This window comes from Rhipicephalus microplus, chromosome 7, assembly GCF_043290135.1.
Source record: "Rhipicephalus microplus isolate Deutch F79 chromosome 7, USDA_Rmic, whole genome shotgun sequence".
NCBI classification, from domain to species: Eukaryota; Metazoa; Arthropoda; class Arachnida; order Ixodida; family Ixodidae; genus Rhipicephalus; species Rhipicephalus microplus.
In genome coordinates, this window is record NC_134706.1 from 108238312 (window position 1) to 108265299 (window position 26988).

General features: G+C 42.9%; 1 protein-coding gene across 1 annotated transcript; it reads right to left on the reverse strand.

Annotated features, from left to right (window-relative positions):
• Positions 1-3603: 3603 nt before the first annotated feature.
• On the reverse strand, positions 3604-22964 carry LOC119179114 (signal peptide peptidase-like 2B). The gene is made up of 13 exons (XM_075870073.1): positions 22856-22964; positions 20807-20992; positions 18448-18534; positions 17536-17681; positions 15272-15702; positions 14208-14304; positions 13161-13350; positions 11536-11610; positions 9955-10002; positions 7722-7875; positions 6595-6672; positions 4306-4460; positions 3604-3879 (listed from the first exon to the last, which is right to left on the reverse strand). The coding sequence occupies exons 2-13, from the start codon at positions 20966-20968 to the stop codon at positions 3604-3606; spliced, it is 1899 nt and encodes a 632-aa protein (XP_075726188.1). The 5' UTR covers positions 20969-20992; positions 22856-22964.
• Positions 22965-26988: the final 4024 nt, after the last annotated feature.

Sequence of the window (26988 nt, forward strand, 5' to 3'; positions counted from 1 at the left end):
ACTTCCGGTGCCTCGTTCCACTGATGATGATGATGATGATGACGATGATAATGATGATAATGACGATGTTTCCTTCACATTTCTGGCACACACCCACTGATAAAACTAGTTGTTTTCTTACTTGTGCATTACCTTTTGGCACCTACCGACTACAGGCGACTGCCCAGGAAACCGTTGGTTAATATATGCGGAAGAAAGTGGCTACTACGTGCTTGTGCCATGGCCCGTGGAGATCTGAAAACCTAAGCACCTTTTGTGGCACTTCTAACCGGCTCACATCAAGTGCCTCGTTTTACTGATGATTCATGATGATCCAGCATGACAATTCTCACACATTTCTAGCGCCTACCCACTGATTATATCGGTTGCTTGCTTGTGCCTTGACTTTTGGCACCTACTCACTACGGAGGATCACCCATGAAACCGGAGGTTATTATATGGGGAAGAAGTTGATGATAAATCATTCAGAGCTTTTTTTTTCGAGGCCTCGCACATGACACACTCTTTGGAGGGCATTGACCGAAGGGAAGGTGAAATCTGGCCATATTTTTTGCATCGTCTTATTCCTAGGCGCACTAGCCAATAATTTATTGGTTTGAAAGACCAAGTACAGAGTTTTCACGCAGATGAAGTTAACTGTTTTTGCTCGGTATATACTTACGTTGTTTCTTTTGTTTGTCTGCGTCTTTTTGCCGGTAATAATCTTTTTTCTAACTTAATCAATTGCACCATGATTTCTCATTACTTGTTTTTTTGTCTTTGCTGACGTGGTTTTGTCCGTTTATTTTGTATCCCACCCCCTTTACTCAATACTTTATGGGCTCTGTAAGGCATTATGAAAAAAATAATAAATGAGCTGCAGATGGAATGTGCGACTACGCTACAGGAGTGCTCTCCACGGAGTCTCACGACTATGCCAATATTTATCACGGTTTTTCAATGTCCAAATATTACTTATGTGGTGGATGCATAAAGTTAATCGTGATTAGTTCGCGAAACAGGAGCGCGGAACTGATAAGTTGAAAGGAAACGTCAAAGTAGTGTTGCTACAACTCGAAACAAGCAAAACGCCGGTATTGCGGAGACTTTGAAGCCAACATTGTCAAAACGAGCATTGTCATTGTCAAACGAGAAGTTAGGAGAGAATAAACGCATAAGAAGGGGGTGGGGTCATTTACAGCACTAAGCTGGGCTGTGTGTGCTAGTCTATGTGAGTGTTGTGTACCACTCCAGCAGGATAAAGGCAAAGTTGTGCGAAGTTAGGCGCGGTAGAGCTTTTTTTTTCTGTCCGAAGCGGGAACCCTAGTGTGCATGTAGAACATGAATTCAGCAAGGCAGTTGATAAAAGAAATTAGTGTGTACTGATTACCATAAATATGACTAAAAGTTCATGCCGTGACATTAACCTACACGTTGTGCGAACCTTAGTGGTGTGTATCCCGACAGTTAGAAGTTAAATATACCAGATGGCACTGTGCAGTTCTACAACTAATTTATTACTTAAACAAAGTTGGACTGGAGGTGCCCCCGTTGCGCTTTTTTGCAACGAAATTGAAACAACTGAACATATCTTTCTATTCCGTCGTCATTATCTTTATCAGAAAAAAGATATTTAAGTGCCTCATTGCAGAAGTTGGGAATTGATGTAATTGTTACCGTACTTTTATCACTTGGCGGCACTTCATTAGGCTTCTGCCACGGGAATTCATGCTCTACTGTGTTTGACTATCTCAAGGCAACAAAAATGTTACCCTGTAAGTCTACCCTTAATTTTTCAAATTTTTAGTTTAAAATTCGTAGTTATTTCTGTCACCAATCGCTCGGCAAGCGTTTTTATTCATTTGCATTTTTGTCTAGAACTAATGTTTAGATCGCTTTTTGCTTCATTACTTTAAGTATCCCGCCTCGTGGTTCTTGGCCCATCCCCTTTAGTGGGTGAGCGCCATTCATATGAGATCACTATCATCGAGCTGTCACGCTAACGATAAACATCATGGTGATAATGGTCCCTCGAGGGGTCATATCGTGAAGGCCCAAGAGAAATCAGCTGGTGTTTCTTAAGAGCAGTATGAATGACAACGTTGGCGATGTGCCACATGTACATTCAAACAATTTGCTGTGTCGCATTGCCACGGAACAACGGTTTGTATATGGTGCACGTTTCAGTGTGGCTGCTGTCACATTAGCCCAATTGAACACAAACTGATTGATAGTAGTCTGCCTGCTATCTTGGTCACGTTTTGTACTAGGCATAAATAAATTTTGTAAATTGCGTAATACATGAAGTAGCATCGTCGGAGAAAGGGTAGCAATTGAAATACTAGCAGTACCACCTGCAGGAACATCATCTAACCCAGCCTGTATATGTTTTCAGCAGGCGCTCAAGACGTGCCTACTCATTTCAAAGGGCTTAGCTCCGATTTATCATCATTATCGGCAGTATCACCAACAAAGTAGGCAGCTGGACAAAAGTGGGTACTAAGACAGTTCGAAAAAAAAAAAAAGATGCGTACAGTCCTCGCTTCGCGAATGTATTTGTAGTGTGCATGCATTTTACGAGAGTCAATAATAAATCTGCGCAGATCTTCGCTTGGCATTGCGGTGGAGACTGCCACTGAGAAACGCAGCCTGCCTAGAGAATAATATATGGGAAAAAGGCCCGATTACGCTATCACGTTTTACTCTTGAAGGCGAAGCTTAAGCATTGTTCAAGTTTTTATTTACATTAACAATACTCAGAACGACCACAAAAGAAAATGTCCGGGCAGACGAGCGTCAAAGACTAAAGTTTGTGACGAGACACTTGTGAACAGTTTTTTTTATGCTCGGTGAACCAAAACAAGAAAGATTTTCGTCTTTTTATATATGTGTCAGTATACCAATAAACGCCAAACACTTGCACTTATATGACACACATATATTACTTCATACGTCTTTTTATATCTTCCGCTTAGGTAATGTCACGCATGAATACATCTGAATTACACTATACAGGTTTGTATAATCGCACAATTGTAGAAGAGAGGGGCAAAGTGCAAAGTCTTCTTTAGTGCAGGAAAAAAAAAACTCCTATGCTCGTTAGCTGTCATTCAGAGATTGAGGGAGACGTTCGAGGTGCGATACCTTGTCTTTTCAATTTTTTTGTCTTCACACAAAATAGCTAAAATATCCAGAAAAGATCCTAAACTATCTCGCATGATAGTAAATATTTTATTTCTAGTTACAGATGCAAACAAGAAACTGGCCAGATAATTTACTTATGAATATTTTCTTATTAGGAAACAATTGCTACCATATTGAAGTTGAACGCACTAAGGTTCCCATGGGGTCGCTCTCTTGATGTACCCTATGATACGTCATGAATTGAATACGTCATAGTAAACATCAAAAAAATTCCGTTCTGGACAGGAATGTGCTATCAATTTACCGCAAGAGTGTCAAAATCACCGTACGTAATTCACAGCTAAATTACGTGGATCTCTAGCTCGTTGCCACATAGTGAATGCCATATAAGTCAACATGCGTGATGAACTGCTAAATAAAAGCTAGAATCTTCAAAAAGAGTTGATAAGCTCGTCTTTTTTTGAGAACAACTTTCTACGCCTAGCGCATTCCCAAGGTAAACATGGTGCTCAGCAGAGCGGGCGGCTGTACTGAAGAGGCAGCTCCGGCGGGCGAAGCGATCGTGGGCCTCACGACACGTTGCGGCTGCGCAGGCGAACGAGTGGCCGGAGAGTCTCCGACAGCGGAGCCGGATTGTGCGGTCGAAGTGGTCTCCTCGGACTTGTCGAGGGACTTGCGCCGCGAGTCCGTCCGCGGCTCCTTCCCTTGGACGACTGCAGGCGGCTCGGCTTCCTCCGATGGGGGAGGCGTCACGGGCTGTAACCAAGAAGAATCTTTCAAATAAGCGAGTGGCTACCCGAACAAAGAAATAACTTACACCATCTCCCACTAAAGGGAACCATGTGCAGATGCGAAGCAGTAGGCGCTCCAGCCTACACTGGAAGTGGTGCTGACGCTAGCGCTTATCGCGATGTACGCAGGGAAGGCACCTGCTGAGGCTCAAAGCACGCAGTTAGGGACCGGTATTCGCCACTGCAGCACGACATTCGCTTCTAGTGGGCTAATGAAGGACAGAAGACTCCTATTGGAGATAGAGACCCACAGTCTGTACGTGTTCAGTATAGACAGGACATCCCTAGCAAAGAGAGTCTACACTGGCTTATCAGTATAGGCTTTGTAGGCCAGCGTAGTACAAAACATACAAAGCGTAAAGAGCATACAAAGTCGGTGCGCACAACTTGCCTTGAATCCATACCAAATGTCATTCAACTCTCCCCGACACCGGGCGATCGCCACCACGGGGATCAGCGTTGCAGGCACCAGGTAGAGCAGCGCGGGCTGCGCGGTTTTCATGAGGAACAGCGCCAAGAAGGTCACTACAAGGCCCACGCCGTATCCTGCAACAACAAAAAAGACAAACAAACAAACATATGAAGGAAAAAAGAATTGGCTGTGTCTTATCTCAGTTATACCTTTGTGTGCATAGCGTGAGGCACGGTTAATGTTATTGCTTAGCTTGGTTCTCTACATGGTTACATCTTTATCCTTTGGCTTTATCCATGCACCGTACCCTGCACGGTGCATGGTCTAGTGGTAGAAGCACTCGGCTGCTGACCCGCAGGTCGTGGGATTGAATTTAGACCACTGCGGCCACACTTTCGATGAAGGCGAAAATGCTTGAGGCCCGTGTGCTCAGATTTGGGTACACGGAAAAAAAGCCCAGGTAGTCGAAATTTCCAGAGCCCTCCACTAAGGCGTCTCTCATAGTCACATGGCGTATTTGGGACGACAAACCGCAACAATTTTTATTATTAGCTTCGTATGTCTGAGTGTTTCCCCGTCTCCTCGGCTCGCTGCCTCCTCTTGGCTACGTTCTGACGACGAAGCCTGGTTTTCAGTCCCTGCCACTTCTTTTCTATATCTGCTCACGGATACAACGGAGTTGTCGCAACGCCGGCTCCTCCTTTGTTGTAACGCGGTTTCACCGGCTCCTCCTCTGAGGTCATACCAGATAGTGCCGTGAGCGCCACTGCTTGCTGCGGTGGTTACTGGTCAACGGCTCGGCTCATGGTGGGGCCACAGGTCACAGCCAAACGGCAAGAACAGGACCAATGTATCTCTCGCTACAAAAAAAACTAATTAAATTGATATTGTGAGGGAGCGTGCCATTTGCTCCGTGTCATTACACCGAAGCGCTTTCTTAGAAACTCAAACAGAGGTATTCAGCCGAACGCGCACGGAAACCTTACGCTGCTAAACACGTCGTACAACGCCAGGCTCTTCAACGTGGAACCACGGGAAGAAAAGTTTTTCTCTGCGAGAGCAAGATAATAGTATTGTCTAGTTTTATTTTAAATAAAATATGAATTGAAAGAATTGAAGCCTGGAACCGAGCCTGCTTTGAATATAGTTTGTGGGTTAATAGTCCCTTGTCTAGGTGCTCTGACCTCGAACTTCAAGGTCACTTGTGAAATGAGGCACCGAGATACACCGTGGTGGTTGTGCGCAACATTAGGATTTCACAAATGATATGTCCATGACAGTGGTTATAAAGCATGTTGATGACAGGAAAGTTGGCTAAGCTCCGATAAATACCAAGAAAGCTGACCCCCTTCCTCATCCCCTCCCCAGATTTTACGCAACCATTTTTCATTTGGTACACACTTCAAATTTAAAAAAAAGTATTTAAAAAGTTTGTTGACAAACTCGCCGCTGAACTCGCTTCCACTGCACTAACAATCCAATGCGACGCTCTGTAGCACTCCGTGCCAGCCGCAATTCGGCTGCGAAGTTCAGCCAATTCTTGTGCTTATTCTTTAAATAGGCTTGTGTCCAAAAGTTCTGCTCATGCAGATTTTTTTATGTGAATGGCTACAGCATGCCCACTTTTTTATTTGTGATCTATCGACAAGCAGCAGATGTGAACATGGGGGTAATGTAAGGCGTCCGAGATTTCAGTTCAACAGCATAACCACGCGGCTTGCTTTCGATGTCTAGCTGGCTACACACTGCATGCGGGATTTAACTCGCAACTCACGAACTTCCGCTAAGCCCTAGGAGACGCTTCATGAACGTTCGGGTGTGAGTATCAAGAGGTTTCTTAGATGGATCACGCCATGGGCATGCTATCTAAGCTATTCGGTAAGTGTGGAACCAGGTAAAATTGATCAGTGTCTGGCGCAGAACCGGGGACAGCCCTGCAAACCACGTTTTGAGAAATCATGTTTTATATGACCTAATTGCACGACTCAAAAAAACTTAATTCACATTCAAAGAATTTTATTGGCTGCGACTATTTTAAATTTTCAACATAGGGATACTCTTTTTTAGGACCATGTCATAGCGAAATAGGGGCTGTTCTAGACGTGTACGTAAGAATATATAGGCTACTGAAGTAAAAAGTCGAAAGTTGCATCGATATACGTCACTATTCATCAAAAACTGTTGTGAATTGTGAATACTGTGCTAACAAACCTAATGGGGAGAAAAATGCTCAACAGTTTGTCCATGAGTGAGGATGAACGCACTTACCGATCACTGTCACTGTATAATAGAAGCGGCGTTGAGACGCAATGAGGTCGAAACCGTGTACATATGCAACCAAGAATCCTGTGAGCAACAAGGAGGAAATTCAAGATGTCCGCTTCAGAATGATCGATGCAGAGAATTGGTTAGTTGTACAAGTCCTGAAAGTTACCTAAGGGTTAACTATATTTGTCCCCCTACAAGCATTGACGAGCTACGAAATGCGTATCATTTAAAAAGTGAAATGGTGTACCACATGACAATACCACAAATTTTCAAGATGTGGCTTCAGAATGTGCTAGAGCTCACGTACTTGATCTATATATGGCATTCACGATTGATTCACTCAAAGAACCAACAGGTGTGTAACTCGGACTGGCTGAAATGCATCGTGAATTATTGTTGTTCCGTCGCCTAAAATAACCAACGTAAAGATTGCGGCTGCTGACTTTTGAACACAAACGTTTTCAATTACAGTAACGTTTCCACAATGATTGAACATAGCCCACATTTTTTTTTCAGGAGAAGCGAAGGTATGTCATACAGGGCAGCCAGGGTGCATGCGATCATCTAAAATGTTCTACAAGTCGGCAATGAAGGAAAGAACAGTGAGGAACAGTCAGTTCAAGCGCTAGTTTGTTCCATGTTGTTCTTGTACGCATTTACTGAGACAGAAAATGATGCCAAAGAATGTATAGGGGGCGCCGCTTGAAGTAATGATAATGTAAATGAGAAAAAGAAGGGTAGATGAAAATATATAACATGCCGCTGGCGGTGGCTTGACCTGTGACCTTTCCAAGAACGCGTCCGATGCTCGACAACGCAGCTACCATGGCGTCTACCCCCCGGCCACTCCGAGGTATACAATGGCTTTAAACGTGGGAATGTCAGTCAGCGCCGCCAGTAGCCGTTACGGCGAATGTGGCACACTCTTATTCTTGTCTGTTGGTGTCACATAGCACGTAATGTTATTACGAGCAATAATTTCTCAGATACTACCTGAGAACATCAAGTGCGCCAGAACAAGATTCTCGCTATGAATAAAGGGAAGAAGTGTAACTATAGGTCGCTAACGTCACAAGTCGTTAGTGACGTTTAGTGACGTAATGCGCATATACCAGTTTCGCACCCACCAGGAATGAGGATATCACCGAGTCCAAGGAGCGTCCACTCCCCGAAGCAAGCGGCCAGGTCGTGGTCGCCGAGCCGAGGAACTCGAAACACCATTGGTATGAGCTCGTCGGTGCCACCGCCTCGGGCTACTTCCACCATGATACTGTCGCCTTTCTGCGCCCAGCGGGAGGTATATTACTTTTGAAATACAATCCATGCAAGCAGAATAGAGGTCCATTTAGACTTGTTAGAGACAACCAGAGGAGTCTATCTGACAGTTAGGCCAGCAAAAGCATAGAAGATGGGAATTTATCATCTTTAATGGGACACATTACTCTAAAAAAATAATTTTTATTTCTTGATTATATTTTTAAACCTCCGTGTGCTCAGGTGCACGAGTGTGCCTGTTTGAAATCTCACAGTATATATTGAGTACGGTAACTACGTTTTAAAATAAAAAGTATTTTTATTTCCCTTTTGATAAACAAGATTTCTATTTTTCTCAACTAGGAGAGCTACACGGTAAATGCGCTTATATAAACAGTTTAAAATTAAAAATATAGGCAGTGCTGCAAAAAAATGGATGCCCTAATTCTATTTAAACGAAAGTTATCACACGTTGTCCGTTTGAGAGTGAGCCCGTATCAAACGGGGATTTCACTTGCAAATGTTCAACATGTCAGATCTTCTCTTCTAATAGGTTTACAACATTTATTTTTGTTGCATCGCACACAGATATGATTCCATATTATTATATAATGCCTATTTACTTTTTAAACTTCCTTAGCTAAAAAATATATTGACCGAACGGCAGATGTAGTATTTTGTATTTTACACTCTAAGCATTGTAAGAAATATATTTGGTCATGAGACATGGGTGCACAAGATATACACAAATTCACCTACTTTTATTAAAATTAAATCGGTATTTTAAAAATTAACAATCATGTCCCACATAATTGTATCGCACTTGACTTATTGTGTTCGTTGCTTGAAATCTCACCGACAAGGAGGTCGATTTTTGTCTACATGGAGTAATTTTAATTTACGTGACAATAATTAGGCGAACTACATTTAAAGACTTCAATTTATGCCATCTATGCTTTTCCTAGTCTAATTGTTGATTCACTTGAATTGTTTTCAATATGCAACTCAAGCCTCTTTTTTGTCTGGACGGTTGCAGGCACTGAGCGCACTTTCAGTTGGCCCAATACAGTGAGTCGTCGCTGAGCTCGAAACAATGCTTATACGTATAGGAAAGAGACAGGTGCAATTTTAAAGGCTTGCTTTTCTTAGTTACAGCAATAATGAGAGCAGGCAATAATGACAAAGGAAAGTATAGAGGATTGCAATTGTAGCAATTGTAGTATACGTGTGAAGAAAGAACGGGGACCAAAATACATTCTGCCGATTGCAGCGACAGAGCCTGCGATCTACAAATAACGCATCCGGTGCTCCAGCACCAGAGCCACTGGGGTAGTCATTCCCCTCATGCACTTAATGGGGTGTGCACGTGCATTCAAATTTGTGAGTTATTGCCGAATGCAGCCAGTACACTGAGCGTGGAACACTGTTTTTTTTTCTGTTTGCAGGCATCACGTAGCACGGGATCTCTTTAAGAGATGGCAGCTGGCAGATAATCCTTCGTATGCTAACTTATCGAGTCTGCCAGTACGAGACCATCACTCAGAGTTACCTGAGTGATGGTCTCGCACTCGCCGATGGCTTATCTACTGTGATTGTTTATATCAAGACAGCCGACTCCATATTTTCCACGTCAGCGCGAACAGGCTGTTTGTCTTAAGTATAACCGCCATTGGCTGTTCATATTGCGTAGCAGAATAGGTACGTTTACCATTTTGAAAAGAATCTGAAGTCGTCTTGGGATTATTGTCAGTTCACATTATGTTGGGTCAGACCTCTACGAACCCTATCACGCTGAAAACATTCAAGAGATATTCTCGTGATTGTGAGCGAGGTAATTCCACCATTGAGTCCTGCGCTGAACACGGCAGCATTGTCCCCCGATGTGTCTTGCGCGCTAAAATTGTCGGAATAGTGCATTGACATCCGCTGTTCAGTATGAAGAAGGGAAGTGTAGGCGTCACTATAGGAATAGCGCTGTCGCGTGAAATGCACGTGATTAAGTGCCGATCGTACTTGAGCGAAGAGCTCGGTTTCAGAACTGTAACTAGAAATCTACTAAACACCTGAAGCTATCAAAAAAAGCATGTTTTAAAGATGGTGACTTACCCCCGATGACTTGGCGAAGCTGTTGGTGGCATTGTGAGGGCTTGATTTCTGTGGAGGAAAAAATGCAACTGTATAAAAGCAGACATATCGCACGTTGTCCATTTGAGAGTGAGCCCGTATTAAACATGGATTTCACTCGCAAATGTTCAACATCTCAGATCTTCTCTTCGAATAGATTTACGACATTCATTTTTGTTGCATCGCACACAGTTATGATTCCATGTTACTCTGATATGCCTATTTACTTTTTAAACTTCCTTAGCTAAAAATCTTTTGACCGAATGGCAGATGACCGAATGGCAGACTTATTGCCGAAGCTATGTCGGGCATACGACCTGGTATTGTGGTAAGAAACACTCATGAATAAAACAGTCGTGCGCGAAACAAATACCGTACAAGCCAAAATGAATAAATTTGCTCAATTAAAATTTCGCACAACCAACAATGTAAGCATGTGAGTATGATATGGATAGGGATGGTTTTCTTGTGATCCCTCGCCCTATGTAGTTCGAGACAGCGTGTTACACACTATAAATCACGGTGCTCCACGACACCATAATCATGCGGACAAAAACACATCAAGTTACTCGTGTCGTAAAGATAAATATCGAAGACCATCCAAAAGTCAGGCATTCAAAAGCCTCTGGTATGTGTGTAGAATCGATCAATTTGAGGAAGAAATAGAGTTGCCAATTCAATTATTTATTCTAAGTACCCTCAAATGCAAGTGCATGCCGAAGATGAGTGTATTACGAGAGGAAGAACACAATGTAAAGCTTCATATAAAGTAAACTGCAGTGCCGAAACCTTTCAGAAAGAATACAGCACGAAATATTGGTAACACAAAAACCACGTGGTGCGCAAAATGTAAGAAACGATTAGAATAAGAAATGCAAATGAGTATTGTATTTTGTTTGAACAAATCAATAATTGTTGTGCTTAATTTCCTCGATGAACTGAACGTAAAAAACAAATCACCTTAATTGACATTCCTGCTGCATTCGCATTCTAAACCATAGTTATAAAATGGGAATGAATTCTTTTGATGTTGAATGACAGCGGTATTGTAACGCAAGAGGGCACAGCAACAAAAAAAATTAAAAAAGAAAGTATCGTCACTGGATTCCTCAATCAATGGCCGAAAAAAGGGAGATAGTGAGTTGACATTTGCTTTAAGAACTGAGGGATGTGATGTTTTTAGGTAATAGCTATATATAGTTTTACATAAGCGGTGACAAACGACGGATGAATGTGCGAAAACGTTTATTACTCATTTTCGCGTGTTCGTCCGTCGTTTGTCAACGCTTGTGACGCACTATTATATATATATATATATATATATATATATATATATATATATATATATATATATATATATATATATATATATATATATATATATATATATATATATATATATATATATATATATATATATATATATATATATATATATATATATATATATTGTTAAAATAAAATACATCTGATCACAGATATGCGACAATTACAGGCTTATTCATGCTCTGAGATAGTCTAAAAATATTAATTGACAATAACAAATATATGATGCTTGCTTACCGGTAGAAATAATGGCGTGACAAAGACGAAGAATATGTCATAAAAGAAGAGCAAGACCAACAAGATGGCGATAATCTGCAGTGAAATAAAGATAACTGGTAATTGCGTCAGAAGATGTTGCGATGGAATCATTTGTATTTCTCATGCCTTCTGTCACTCTCCAAGCGTCATAACACGTTACTCATGTCACAATTTGTCTCGATATTACGTTCTCATGGCTTTTTGGTCTTAAGAACGTTTGCTGTTGAACATCGTCCTACATGCGCCTGTCCTGAAGTTGTTGATTCGAACAAAGTGGTTTTCATTGTAAGGCTCCGAATGAAGTCACCCCCTAGGACTCTTTAACGTGCTCCAAATTGTAGGTACATGTGCATCCAGCATTTTCGCCTACCCAGAAACTGCGGTCGAGACGGCCGTGATGAAATACCGCGACCTGCAGGCCAGCAATCGAGTACCGTTCCCACTAGGCCACCGTAGCGGGTCCGAAATATTCGGCATTGGATTATATCACACACAGAATTAACATGCACATGCGCAGATTACATTTGTGAAAAGTGAAGATAAGAAGCAAAATAAAATAAAAGCAGGAATGAGCTTGCCGATTTTGACTGCGAACTATGAAAGCGCTTCTTTATTATTTTGTCTGATATAAGGCACACATGTTCAATATCCACAACTTTGTGTACTACATAATAATGAATAAGAACGTTCCCTCAACTTCTTCACCGCTCTGCACAGCGCGAAGGAACTAACAAAACAGTGCAACAAGCTACGACGAAACATAGCGCTTGTGTTTCGTTTTGCCATATTCCAACGGATTATTTTCTTCGCGCTGTGTGTAAGCGTGCGGATCCCTGAAGCCATGAAGCTAACTACCGTACTTCATTTTTTTGTTTGTTCTTACAGTTAGGGTAGGACCAGCGCAAACGAAAAGCACGGGATGAAGAAGGACGATGACGACGCGAGCGCTCGTGTCGTCGTAAATCTTTCTTCTTCGCCATGTCCTTTGCGTTCGCGTGGTTCCTACCGTCATGATTCCAAAGCAAGCCCAGCAAGTTTCCCTACTGAAATTCTTACTGCATTATGCCCTGAAGGAGTACACACCCCACAATCCTTTATAAATACTGTTTCCTGAGGTCATAGAGTCTTTTCATGGTACACTTCATAATATACTCTGGTGCCAGTGTCTATGGGAGCTGAAACGCATGGCGCTTCAGCGAGCGTGGGAATTCAGGGTAGTACGTGATTTGTCTAATTTTCGTACTTTCAGCTCCAGTTGCCTTGGCGTGGCTTGAAGCTGCTTTGTCATGAAACTAGAATAAGCAAATATTCTCCAGCTGCACTTCGTAACCTTTTAGGCTCACGAATTCAAAACGGGTCAAGAAGTTCAAAACGGTTTGTTGTTTCATTCGCGAGATAACCAAAACACTGCTATAAATGAAGCCACAAGTACGTTTGACGTCCGCAAGCGCGAAGACTAGGCAAATCCGTCTACTACCCAACATTCCCATGTTAGCTGAGCGATCGCAGCGTCCGAGCCAGTTAATTTTAAGAAGCTCTGCGCCTGAGGTCAAGGGAAAGGAAAAGAGAAATAAACGGAAACATTAGGTGCCGCGCAGTGTCACCTGAAGGTTAGGCATGCGCAGAGTCCTGATCATGTAGATGCAGAATGTGATGCCCAGTGCGTCCTGCATTAACCAGGACAACGGGTGATGCCGGACCACGACGAACGAGAAAGAAACCAAGATGGAGAGCACTATCACGCACACCTGCCGCACTTCCAGTTGGATGTAGAAGCAAGGAATCATGGGAATCCTGCAAGAAGCGGGAGCACGAAGTGACACATATAATGACGATAATAATGTCTGGGGTTTTGTCACCCAAAGCGCATGATTATGAGACGGCGTTGAGTATAAAGCGCCGGGAATTTCGGCCATCTGGTGTTCTTTAACGTGCACTCACATGGAACAGTACACCTGTCTGTGCCATTTCGCTTCATCAGGAAGCAACTACCACGGCCGTCAGGAACGAACGTGCGACCTTTGATTCTGCAGCCGAGCATCATAGCCACTGTGTCACCGACGCGGCCGAAGTCAAACACATCAACGTCATAAAGTAATTCAAGGTCAAGTATTTTTCAGCGACAGGGTGGAAACTAACCTTAAATTGAAAAAAAATGAATTTACAAAAAACAATGATTTTGCTGACCGAAAGCATGTTCTGAATTTGAGGAGCGCCGTTGTAGGTGCTCAGAATTAATTTTCGCCAGCTAACATTCCCCACCTTAACACTTTCTAGAAGCACTAGAGTAACCCAGTTTATAGTACACTTTAAACGGCACAGTGAGGTCACATCAATGAGGTTAAGAAATCCTCCTTGGGTTACACGCGAGGCACGTATTGGCAAACTACCACTGCATGCAAAAGCTTTGCTAAAAGCTCCAACGGATTTGAAGGAATATTCTATATGCCGCGTTACACCGCTGTATAAGTATGACAGCGCTTAACTTTCATGAGCCTTCAGTCATGCGTAACGTAAAGTCATGTGCAACCACAGCTGGAGCCTAGAGAAGCGGCGTGCTAGTTTACATGCGATGGGCCGTGGCACAGCCGTTGGAATTATGTGGAATGTTACCTCTTTCAAACGACAAGAAAGCACAAAAAATTGCGTACTTCATAGTGCCGACAGGTAGCCTGTGGACTAGAGGGTCGAGCACACCAATGAGGGCGACTGACGATGCCAGCACAAACATTCCGATAATGACATACACTGAAAAAAAAAGAAACTTTACTATATAAAAGAACACGAACATAACAGCAAGGTCCTAATTGCCTGTACAGGAAGAACATCGATCTGTCATACGCTTACTAAGTGCTAAACTCATTCACCTCGTATATTTTTATGCCCGTTTATATGTGTCACCTAGCAATTTCATCAGGCATGCTTCGCACATAATTGATTATACCACGATACGCGGAATCTGCCGAATTTTCTTTCTTTCGCGCCCACTTTATTTATTATTTGTTGCAAACCGGTCGTTAAATATTGCCACAGTTCACCCATCTATGACGTCTCTACCTTTGCAAGAGCCCCCATGATATTTCTAAGTCATTAAAGCATGATTCTAATTCAAATCATGCGCAAAACAAATTCCGGCATCTGGTGGCATCGATGGCGTCGGAAGCGTCGGCGGCGTTAAACCAAGTGGTACCAAAAGCTAGTAATTTTCTCACAGAATCATTAATTTTCAGCTGTACCTTCCTTGTGGTCTACCAAATAGAATAATTTTTTACGGCGCTCCCAGGCATGCCACTGCTTCATAACATACTCCCGATAATTTAATGTTCACTGACCCTTCCTGGCTGCAAAGGTTTCGGGCGAAAAATTTCGCATCACGCACGAAGGGTCAGAAACAATAAATGTGCAGTATAGAATGCCTCGTGGTTTCTTCTTTTTCAAAATTTCGAATCGAAAAGGAGCAGAGAAACCTGTTGCGCTGTGTAGTGACCATGGGCGAAGTGGTTACAGCCTGGTGCCACTTTGAGGAAGCCATACGGAAAAATTTCTCGGCACATCAGGGACGTTGGCGTAGCCAGAAATTTGTTTTTTTTTTCGAAGAGTGGTCCACCGTCATTGTTGTGTAGGTATTCTACCATTGACAAATGTTTCGAAGGAGTATACGTGTGCGAATTTCAAGACATCCGGCGTCTGCGACAAACGATCAGCGTGCACTGACCGAGATACTGGATGAGCAGGTATATAATGACGAGCGAGGAAGACATGAAAACCACGAAGACGAGAATGCCGACGGGCGTCAGCTCGGCGTCGATGTCGCCGACACTGCTTTCAGTCATACGCTTCGTGCCAACGATATCTCGTTTGGACACATCGCCACTAGCAGCGGCAGCACCAGCACCGGCTACAGCTCCGGCAGCCGCCCCGGCACCAGCAGCGCCACCAACACCGGCATGAGCGGCGCCCCCAGCGCCGGCACCAGCAGCGCCACCAACTACGGCACCACCTGCAGCACCTCCAGCAGCACCACTGGCACCGGCACCTACAGCACCAGCTTCAGCAGAGGGCTGGCCTGGCTTTTGCATTTCGCCTACTGCTCGTCGAGAAGGCATGCCTGCCAGCTTCCTCGTAGTGTGCGCATGATAGCGGTAGCTGCAATCAGATTCATTCAAATATTACTGCCCGGGAAAACAAAACTATAGATAGCCACTGCGTAGAGCCACCGGGCTTACTTGATGAAACAATGCATCCCTAAGCAAGGCCAGTGATTTTGACAAACAAAAGAAAATGTTACAATAGTACTAGTGCGCCGCCGCGGTGGTCTAGTGGCTAAGGTACTCGGCTGCTGACCCGCACGCAGGTCGTGGGTTCAAATCCCGGCTGTGGCGGCTGCATTTCCGATGCAGGTGGAAATGTTGTAAGCCCGTGTACTCAGCTTTGGGTGCACGTTAAAGAACCCCAGGTGGTCGAAATGTCCGGAGCCCTCCACTACGGCGTCTCTCATAATATATGGTGGTTTTGGGACGTTAAACCCCATCAATCAAACAATAGTACTAGTACAGAGAAGTATTATAAATTTACAATGACGTCACTCGAATGAGTGACTGAAGAGCCAGGAAACGAAACGGCAGCCAAATAAAAGTGCGAGCACGTACGTACGCAGGAACAGTCATCTTATTTCAAGTTACTAACAACCCATAAAGGCAACTGATTCAGTAAGAGGGGTTCTGCAAAACTTTTTAGCATGCTCAGGAAATGCAATTGTTTCAGCACCCTCATTGGCATTGTTTTCCTCGAAATTAGAAAGTGCACTAACCAGTTGAATTGTTGAATCGTATTACATACCACTGTACATGCTTGTATAATTGTAGTCTTCTATTTTTATTGTATGATATTGCCAGTTGAAGTTTGTATTTGCCCTATAGACATTGTATAACCTGTATATATTATATGACATTGTACTTGCCATTTGTTCATGACTAACTTCATGTACCACCCTGCTAAAATCACCAAAGGTGATTGCAGTATCTGTAAATAAATAAAATAAATAATAAATAATATTTATTCGAGGTTCCGGAGAACAAGCGAACTAAACGTTATAGCGCAGTACGTATAGAACCTACGACTGATTCTCGAGCTTAGCTTGAAATTGTTCCTCTTTATTTTCACGAATGATGCCATACATTCACACTGAAGCGCTAATGACCAAATTCATAAATATTGGCTTGTTTTTGCATCATGACTTACATAGTTGCTATGATCATGGAGAGATGCCGCCACGTGCACGCACGTGTGCTGGCAATCAGTCTGTATGTAAGCCTTGTATGCAACTAAATTCAATTTTATTTTCAATTCACACGCTAAGAGCTCAAGAGTTCACTCTACAGATTGTATTACGGACGGGTCTGAGTGCCGCCATGTTGGGCAGTTAAACCTTCTACTTTGCATCTTTAAGAATTAAACGAACAGCGTTACGGTAGACGCATAAAAACACTTTGGTTGGTGCATGCGACGTTTTATGACGTTAAAAGTTGTTGTCGTGGTATACGAAAACGAAAAACATCACCTTAACAGCCCAAGATGGTGGGGCGCACACTTATTAGGTAAAATAGTCTGTTTTCATCATGTCCGACCTTTTCAGAATGGATGCTTTGCAAAAGGATAAATTGCAGTGTAGAAATCACGTAGCAAGTGTACTCGCGATGGGTATTCAAAGATAGTTTGAACCCGTTAATGTGGCGTGCACATTATCCCAGTGGCATTGTTGAGGCATGCCCCAAGAACAGAAGTCAGGCTAGCAGTTCAGAAGGCGAATTTCACGGGGCCTGATTACGCTATGATGTGTACGCTTGACGGAAGGTGGAGTTAAAGTGTTCTAGAAGTTTTTAATCTTTCAGTGCCATGTTTTTCAGCACTCTTTCACAGAACTCTGATTTGTTTTCAGAAATTTTTAAATATAAAAAAAACGTGGTGCTCGTGGCTTACATGTGGTAACTAACGGTTCCTGCCCAAAAAGCACCCGCTGCCACGCTGAAGGTAGCGATGAACCACACCAGTATCAGGCTTACGTCCATTCCGTATTCTTTCGCAAACATAAATCCCATCAGTTGTTCGTTCGCAGTCATCATTTTCTGGTGAAATAAAAAAAGTAATATTGGTGAACTTACCTGTTCGTCAACAACCACATATAACTATTATGGTGGCAAAAGAAAGTGAACGGGTCAGAAACAGTTCGAAGACAATTTGTTTGTTTAGCACGGTCACCTATCAATTAGAAAAAAGCAGAATACCATCGACAGGTGTCAGTTAAATGCGATATTTTCTCCGATGAGAGCCTGAAATAAATAAACAGCGACGATAACATATTTATCGTTATTTCGCTAAGTGAGCAAGACAAGTTATAGGCTTTGGTAAGCAATGTCAGTATTAGACAATGAGGCTCTGAAGGGTTCGTATCTTCATCGTGGTTATATATTAAAATGCTGCACACATCAGAGCTACTTTTTTCCGTGTTCGATGAACATGAAATCAATTTTTTTTGCACATAAGATTTTGTGCTGAAACAAACCTGGTGCTACAAATTGTTGCGAGAAAAAACGCTGTTTTACAAAATTTATTCAATATTTTCGTGCCCTGATTCTAGTATACTGAAAAGAAACATTTTCTCTGCATTTATATGTTGCTTTTACATGGTCTTCTATAATGAAGCAGCTTTTTTTTTAATGAGGAAGCAAACTGCAGACGTTCAGAAAGCGTGGTAGTTCGAGCATAAACGGTATCAGATAAATTGTATCCCAAGTATATTTGTTTCAAAGAAACGTATGCTGCAGTTTTCACTCTGACCAAGTATGGCGTGCACTAAATTACGCAGGAATGCGGGATCTGCCCTTCACTCACCAACAGAATTACGAAACTTCTCCTATTGATAAATCCAACAGATATATTCAGTTGTTCTGATGATGTCCTTTCGTAAACTGAGTCGTCCTGTGGAAATAAAAGGGTAATCATCTCGCTGTTCATTGTATTCCCACGAATTTCATCAAGATTGTGACTTTTTTTTTTCAATGAGAAGTGTTACCACATAAAAAAATATCTAAACTTTGTTCACACTGTCAGTGTTTTTGAAAGGCTCGGCTAGGGGATTCAGCTTGTTTGGTCACTTTCGAAGTACATGATTAAAATAGGCCCGTGGAGGAGAGCACAGGGAGGTTGTTCTGTGCAGCTCCCAATTGGAAGACTACCTCCTGATAGTAGGCTGTGCCGTAGGAGTCGCCGAAGTGGAAGGACTTTAGGTCTACTGAGTGTAGCCTGAGTGCCCGTTGTTGTCTTATTGTCTGACCTTTTTTCTCTCTCCCCCCAAATTATCTACTCTTGGTCTCCTACTCCTTATCTACTCTTGGTCTCCATACCATTATCCTCACGCAAGGCAACCGTACCTGCTGATATATGCAGCAAGAAAGTGCTTTGCCAGCTTGTCGCTGGCAAAGCATGTAGTACAGGTGGTAATTAAGAGAGTGAGACAGCCAAGATACAAGAGACAGATTACACAAAGAAGCGCGCACTTTAAAGTTAATTCGCAGAAACGGGTTAGGTTCTATGCTACACCGATACATGGGAACGCAAGCGGGAAACCACAATCTAAAAGCGGGAGGATAGCTATCATGTCCGAGTTTTAAAGAAAGCATGAACAGCGTCGTGTTGCTCTCCGTTGTATTTTATCTGTTCTGTGAACCTCAAGCGCAGGAGGCCATTGATTGTTTTTTGTTACGTATACTTTTTCTTGTTGAGGTGATAGCTGTCCTTCAGTTCTTCCATTGTGGTTTCACGCATCCGTTTTCATGTGTCGGTGTAAAATAAAACCCAACCAGTTCTTGTTAATAAATTTTAGAATAATTTCACGCTTCATTGTGCAATCTATTTGTTTCACGTGGTCTGTTTCGGGCTCTTAAACACCAACATAGAGCAGTGCCAACTCTCTCTATTCATTTTCTCCTAAAAGCGTATTTTACCGCGTATAACACACCTTGACAGGTAACTTCAGAGGTGCGATATCACTATGCCGGCAAGGTGTCTGCTCCTTTCGCCGGACGCCCCCCCCCCACCCCCCCCTACAGCGGAGTTGTAGTTCATCGAGCCAGTCATATGCGAGATCAATGGTAGTGCTTGTAAGCGTTATGAACGGGTAGGTGCCAGTAGTATTCGGTAAATCCACTACTTGACTCTGGTTTACTGAAAACGCAAAGCCTAAAGAACCGAGTATGTGCCTTAGGAGTTGAATTAATCCGTCTTCAAAGAACTTTCAGTAAATAGGAAGATCGCAACAGTTAGCCCAACTAGTGGCGGGCACATTATCGTAGCCACATCAGCGTCACGTGACACCTTCATGGCTATAAAAGATTGTGGCTATACCGCCACCTCAAAGCTTAAGAAACTGTGTTTATTAAAAAGTGTTGTGACGACATATCGGAGCAAAGTACGCGAATGCATCTTCTTGAATCTTTGTATAAGAAAGGTTAAGATGCAAATAAGCTATACTATCACCTCAAATCTCAAGAACTGATTATGGAAGACTAGTGATACAACAGATCAAAAATGACTTGTCGAATTTAGAAATGCATTTGACTGATGAAGACAACACTAGCAGCTTCACTGTTTATTCGGTGTTCACGAAACTAAGCTGGTTGAATTTTTTTTAACGCTCACATCATTCTGAAGCCATATTTGAGGTGAAAATTAGTTATGTTTACGTAGACTTGGATTTTTTGCTGCTGTTGCAGTGAACACTAACATTATATCAGTTGCATGAAGTCCTCGACAGAACGAGAGTGTCTTATAGAGCTTTCATGATCCTCCTGGTCTAGCACCTATAGACAGCGCCAACAGGCTCACTTTATCTGTTAACACCATAGGTCAGCAGTATAATGAGCCGACTCGCTTAGACCAACTAGGACTCGAATTGAGCCGTGAGTTCGAGCCTGGGTGAGACCCGGTGAGTAATACTTTCGTGAGCTTGAGTCCAAGTCAGATACTCTGATAATTTTTTCTGGGTCTGAGTCTGAATGAGCCCCTCAAAGCGTAATTTGTGCGAATCAAAATTCGAGTGAGTCATAAGCGCCAGATATATTTCTTGAGCGAGTCTGAGTCAGCCCCCTCTCCCATTCTTGTGCCGGCCTATTGTTTACACTGACGTCTTTATGGTGGCATCCCGTAGGAAACAAATGCACACAGGGATCAGTGGGGAAGCCGCCGAACTCACCAGCCTGTTGTCGGACAGACCGACGACTAGCGCGTAGGCGCTGGTGTTGCCGTAGTTTCGAGCTGCTGTCTCGAGAGGACAGCGGCTGGTGTCGTTAATAAGAACCACTGCCCCAGTCAAATTGATCCCGTGCAGAGGCAGGCAACTGTCTTGCGCCGCCATGCTCACGATAGGTCGGTCGATTTTCTGCATTTTGACATAAAGCTCTTTCATGTGCGAATTAGGGTGCACTGGCTGCAAAGGCATCAAGCTCGCATAGCCTGATTCCTAAGGACTCAATATTACATTTCAAGTGAGAACATATTTGCATGTGCTGTTTTGTTTGATCTTGAGTAATTATGTTAATTATCGTGCAAACAGATATCCTGGTATATTGCTGTTGGCAAGCTGCAATTTTTCAATAAGAAGATGCAAGCATTAGGCACAAAATGCACGCGCATTGTTTTTAGGTTGTATTTGTATGAGTAAAAGGGAAAAAAAACTCTTCATGTTATTCCTTGAACACAGCACGTCGGACTATCATAAAACACAAAAGTGTATCTTACGAACTGATCTGCTACAGCAATACGTAACACACTGAAGTTAAATAACCGCTACTTGTCCACTTGTGAATCCAGCACGAATGTACACAGTGTGCCTCGAGTCATATAAATAAACACGTGGTGCTTGACACGACTCCGCACGGCCACTGAAGAAGGCAGATAGTCAAGTCATTAGAAACCTACCAGGCGCGCACGTAGCTCACATTTCCTCTCATGCCCCCTCTACATACTCTGTAAGCGTGTACATGGGGAACACTTGGATCCATCTGCGTTTCTATTCGACGCTTTTCTTGGGGCCCTTCAACACTTTTCCAAGTAGCCATGGAATGTAATCACTGAAGAAACTTATTGCCTCACGAATTCACCACCGCGAAAAATTTTCAGAATCGGTCCAGTGTATACAAGCACAGTTACAAAGGTTTGTCCCATGCTGCAACCGCACACTCGCTTCTCTCGTCCCGAGAAAAGCCCTGGAGCTAAACAAGCAGGGATAGCACAGGGAAGGAAAAGGTGTGACGCAGGCCTCAGGACTATGAGTAAATCTTCTTCTCTTGTTTTTCGTCGAATGTGCGGCTTTTCAGGGAAATCACGCGTGCGCGCGTGTACTAGTCGCGGCTTTCCGCGGTGGCCCCTGTAGTTACCGTGCGTCAAATCAGCCAATGGCTGCTACTAGGCCTGGGACCTGGTGACTTTGAGCTCGTAACGTCATTTATCGATAGAATAGTTGTGACTTTCAGCTGATTTTCTTCATTTATTGTGAATTTAATGCCACATGCTGAATTGTAATATTTGGCACGCGTGCTTCCTGAAGCCTCGACTACTGACCGGCAGCGTTTTCTAAGCATTCTCTAAATTGTTGCAGCGTCCCTTTAAAAAGGATTTTGCACATAAGAAAAACAAATGGTGCCATACTCTGTATGAAAGTGCGTGTTGGCGGAGCCCTCCTACTACAAAGCGTGACGATCAAGGTCACATGCATCACCGTCTGAAATTAATGCGGCACAGTGCGTGACCCAGTGTTAGGCCCCAACAGAACTGTCGTGGTGCGCCGATCAAGACCTCTCTATAGTTTCTTGAGTAGATAAATTCCTATACATGACAATTCCTTCAAGGTTCTCCAAGGCTTTCCTTCTTAAACAAACGCCTTGCCCGAAGATAAATGATATCATCGTCACAAAAAGCCAATCTACGTGCGATCACTAATATCTGTATGTGACGCTGCCTTCGCCACCCGCTACTGCCAGTGGTTCACACGCCCCCATTCCACACATATTTTGCATACTCGCCCTTATGTACTGCAGCGTTATCGGCTTACGCACCTCGCGCTCCTCAGACTACCATGTTTGAGGGATTATACACTATCCAAACAACAGAGGTTGTTAAGTAAATGCTAAAGAGTTCGAATGCACAATAAGCAAGAAAGTTATTTGGTGGTTCATTTTAAAGGAAAGGTGCCTATGATCAGCAAGAAACACTGATGATCAGCAAGGAACACAAGAAAGCTTACCGCTTCCGACTTGTCTAGTGGCAGCTGTTTGAATTGAGGATAGTATTTGAGACAAAATGAAGAAACCTTCCCACTGGTCAGGACATTCACAACTCCAAGTTTGCCGTTTTCACTCTGCATAACAAAAAAATGGTGGTACGGGTAATTGAAAGAAGATTACACTTTTCATTCAATGGCTATTTAGCACGTGTCAAGATTATATTATTTAGCCAAATAAAAACGCATCTATGTTTGTAAGTGTTATTTGCATTCATTATAATGACAGCACAAAAATAATAAGGGGAACACAGACAGTGACGATCACAATTTTCGAGGAGAACTTGACCACGCTCATTTACACTTGGCTATAGGTGTATAACATATGATAGATAACAAATACAACTAATGAATTATTCAAGACTAATGAATAACATATGAGAGATAACAAATACAACTAATCAAAAATTCAAGACTATGAACATTACATGATTACAGCCCTATGGAACTGTAATGTCTGTTTTTTGTCGTTATATTTGTTGTTATTGCAGTTTCTCTTCACTAGCCAAGTTCACCACCTCAAAATGTCATCAGCACTCACAAGATGCCTACAGCCACATTGTTCAGCGTTCGCATCATTGTGTTAATATCCCCGATCCAGCATTCAAGATTTGTTGTAGCAAACATGATTTGCCATGAAATTCACCGGTCAATCGCAATGACAATCTGACTGTATAAAATGAAGAGCCAGCCCACGGGCCCGTGGCATTGCAAATTAAAAAAAATTACCATTTCACTGCAAGGGCAAAGCAACGACTGCGAAAGCAGTAACTTGTACGTACTGCTATACGAAGTGAAGCTGGCTGCTTTTTTGAATCCAATCTTAGGCAACTAAAAAAAATCAGGTGTAAGAGAATAAGACCACTCCAGAAACACTTTTTTCAGACTCTTCGCATAGAAAACGCAGCACATAGAAGTGTATATGAGGTGCCGCTTATGGCTGGCGAGATAAAGGGCGCGTGCCAAGGATGGCAACAATACCCGAAGAATCAAAGTTCACAGTTGATGCTCAAACACCCTCGCCTCCTCTCCTTCCAGCATTCTTGCATGCTCACTATAGACGGGCAGGGCGTTTCCCCTCTACTTGGGCATTTTACGGATGGTTTAAGTGGTGTGATCGCAAACGCTACGAAGCGACGGAAATGAACCGGCTTGTTAATTGTCTCCTTCAGCCACGTTCGTCGTCTCCGCTCTTCTACCCGCGGGTAGGGTAAATAACAATGTGCTAGGGGCTCTTCCTAATTTGGACATTACACGAGGCATAATGACGATGGCAACAGGGGCAGCAGATCCACCGAAACTGTCTATGTAATTGCTATTAAAATAACAATAATTTCGACTACCAGCATCCCATTTACGAAGGTGTTCAAATGCGCCACAGAAATTCAATCACAGTATATAGAAATTATACCAACAGCAAGCTCAACCAAATTATCAACGTTTTTGTCAGTGAATATATCTTTCGCTGTATATGTAGAGCAACCTAATTGCTGTGAGTTATTCTCCTATGACAGTTTGTTCTAATGTGGACACGGACTGCTACGCACGCTGCAGAGACTTGTCAATAATGGCGCCTTGTTGTAGAGTGCGTTAAAACGTGGATTGAATTTCGCGCCGCATCCTCGTGAACATTATTATCAATGTGAGGCTACTAAAAAGCTAAGCTGAACTTCACGTATTGAGACCTTAAATGTGAGAAAATCTACAGGAGTATGCAACCAGGGTCATCAACCACAGCCGCAGTGCATCTGACTAAGAAAAAACATTTTTTTTAGAATGAACAACGCCAAATAGGACTAAAAGCGCATTCGATGTTCAGGCATTCCTCCAAATTGAAAACGAACCCATCATCGAGTTCACCTTACGTGGTCAATGCAATAATCAGCACCAACGGTAAACGCCACCGGTATTCGAACGCGACATCACATTGCAAAAAATATGTGCTCTTACCTGTGACACTGCCAACAGCGACAGCAGCACTAGAACAACCTTCGTGCAATGGGAGCTCATGACAATAATTGCTTCAGGGAGAAGTCAGCAAGCTGCGGTCATTCTTTCTCCTATTCAATGGAACAGGCCACAAACGTCGGGTCAAGGGCAGTGCTGAAAACGCGTGAGCTAGCTTCTTCTTCTTTTTCTCATGGCTCTTACCCAATGCAGGGGATTGGCCAAGTGTTAGGTGATTTTGTTTTTTTTTCTTCGCAATACTACTCGTAGATGCTAGGGATAGGTTTCACAACAAATAATACTGAATAATAATAGTTATAAGTTTAAAAGAAGGAAGAATTTAGCTCTGCATTCTTTTAGTCTGAGTGATAAATTCCTCTAAATACGTAGTAAACATGCATGTGACTGTAGCTAGCTTGCTTGCTTGGTCGGTTCTTTACGTTTGGATCGTACCCACTATGGGTGATTGGCCATTTAACTGGCGGTCAACGTAAGACAAAAAAATGTAGTTCAAGTGCAGAAAAATGAATCAATCGATTGTCTAGGAAAGATATATATACATCAGTACAGATTATATTAGGCAATATAACAACTTAGTTACAAGAAGTGTAAATAGCTTTTTCACTCGGAATAACTTAACGAGTAAATATTCTTGTGTCTCTAAGCTACAGCACGCAACTAGATCTCTTGGCATCCATTGTTCTCGGAAATGACGTACCGACATAGTAGCGGGAGCCAGCAAAACCAACGTATCTGCTGGTCACGTGAACTCGTGAGACTTCTGGAGGAGAGAAATATACCAGAACTTCCGGTGAAGTTACGTACCCTGTGTTTAGATTCCCCGATTATATTAAAAAGGAAGACAAGCGGCGGCGCGCCGCACTTATTGCGTGGCGGCGGCGGCAGCGTTTTCACCCTTAGGCGGCGGCACCAAATAACGGGAGAAAAATATCGGCAGCAGCGGCAGCAGAGGCGCAGGGGCGCGCAGGTTTATTGACAATATATGGGCATTATTGAGGCACCGACTTCTTAACAGCAAGTCATACGTATTTCTTTTTGCGGTTTTTGTACGTATAGTTGTATAGATCTTCGATGTAAAATAAACTTCTATAACGCGGAGACCTAGTTATGCCTTACATACGCCAATGGATTCTCGTTGAAGGTGTCTTAAGTTAAACTTTTCTTTCGACCTTGAGAAATGCTTGGCTCTTTCTTCACTTTTCTGCATTCTAATGCAAATGAAAAGTCTTATGCGATAATATATATGATAGGGAATGAGAAGCTTGGCATTCCACTAATACTTAACCTCCACCTATACACCTGCTATCAAAGACATGCGACTTCACGCTACAATGATGTGTTGGTTTTGGATTGATGCAGCCTTTACCAGTTCATTCAGCTACCGCATAGGTAAAGGTGACAAATTTAAGCGTGATAACTGCAACTGTGTAGAGACTATTGACCATGTCTTGTGCCAACGTATCGAATTTCAACAAAATCGCTGAACTCTGCAGTATGCCTCCAGGGGATTGAATGATCGTCGTCCATTTACTGAGGTAAAATTATTGGGTGCTTCGTCTCACGGTGCATGCGCGCAGAAAGCCACACCAACCCTTCGACTACTGTCGAAAGCAGCATCACTCAGCAACCTCCTGTGAAACCTTGCACTGAGTGTGCAATGTGTATCTTCTTGTCTCTGAATTTTATTTCCTTATTTTCCTCTCCTCGTGAGCACAGTAGCAAACTGGGTGTATTCTAGCTAACCTCCCTACTTTTCGTATATTCCTCCTGTCTCCTACTTCTGCGACTGAAGAGCGCACAAAATTAATTTTTTCAAAGCAGCCCTCGTCTTTCATGTATTTGGAGTTTTGCACGACCTCCATTTCAGGTGTTATACATGTAATTTGTAATCACAGAGACTAGTTTTGTGTAAATGTAGGCGACATTACGAGACTTACGAATGGAAAGCTGCGCTTCAGTTTTGAAATATTTGTTCCAAAGACAATGAGAGGACGTCTGAAGCTATGTAGGGCTACGTAGGGTCAGAGCTCCCCAGAAAGTGTTGGGCGGTATGTCACCATTTAGTAATTATATTAATGCGTGGGTCTTAACGCGCCCGAATCCCGATGTGTTCTTGAGGTACACCGTTA

Bases quoted from the DNA above. Each gene is read 5' to 3' on its own strand.
- LOC119179114 (XM_075870073.1), bottom strand. From the start codon at position 20,968: ATGGCGGCGCAAGACAGTTGCCTGCCTCTGCACGGGATCAATTTGACT. The intron at 15,703-17,535 runs GTAAGCCACGAG...ATCTGATTGCAG, and splicing joins GGAACCGTTAGTTACCACAT to CTACCGCTATCATGCGCACA. The intron at 14,305-15,271 runs GTCAGTGCACGC...TTTTTTTTTCAG, and splicing joins CCTGCTCATCCAGTATCTCG to TGTATGTCATTATCGGAATG.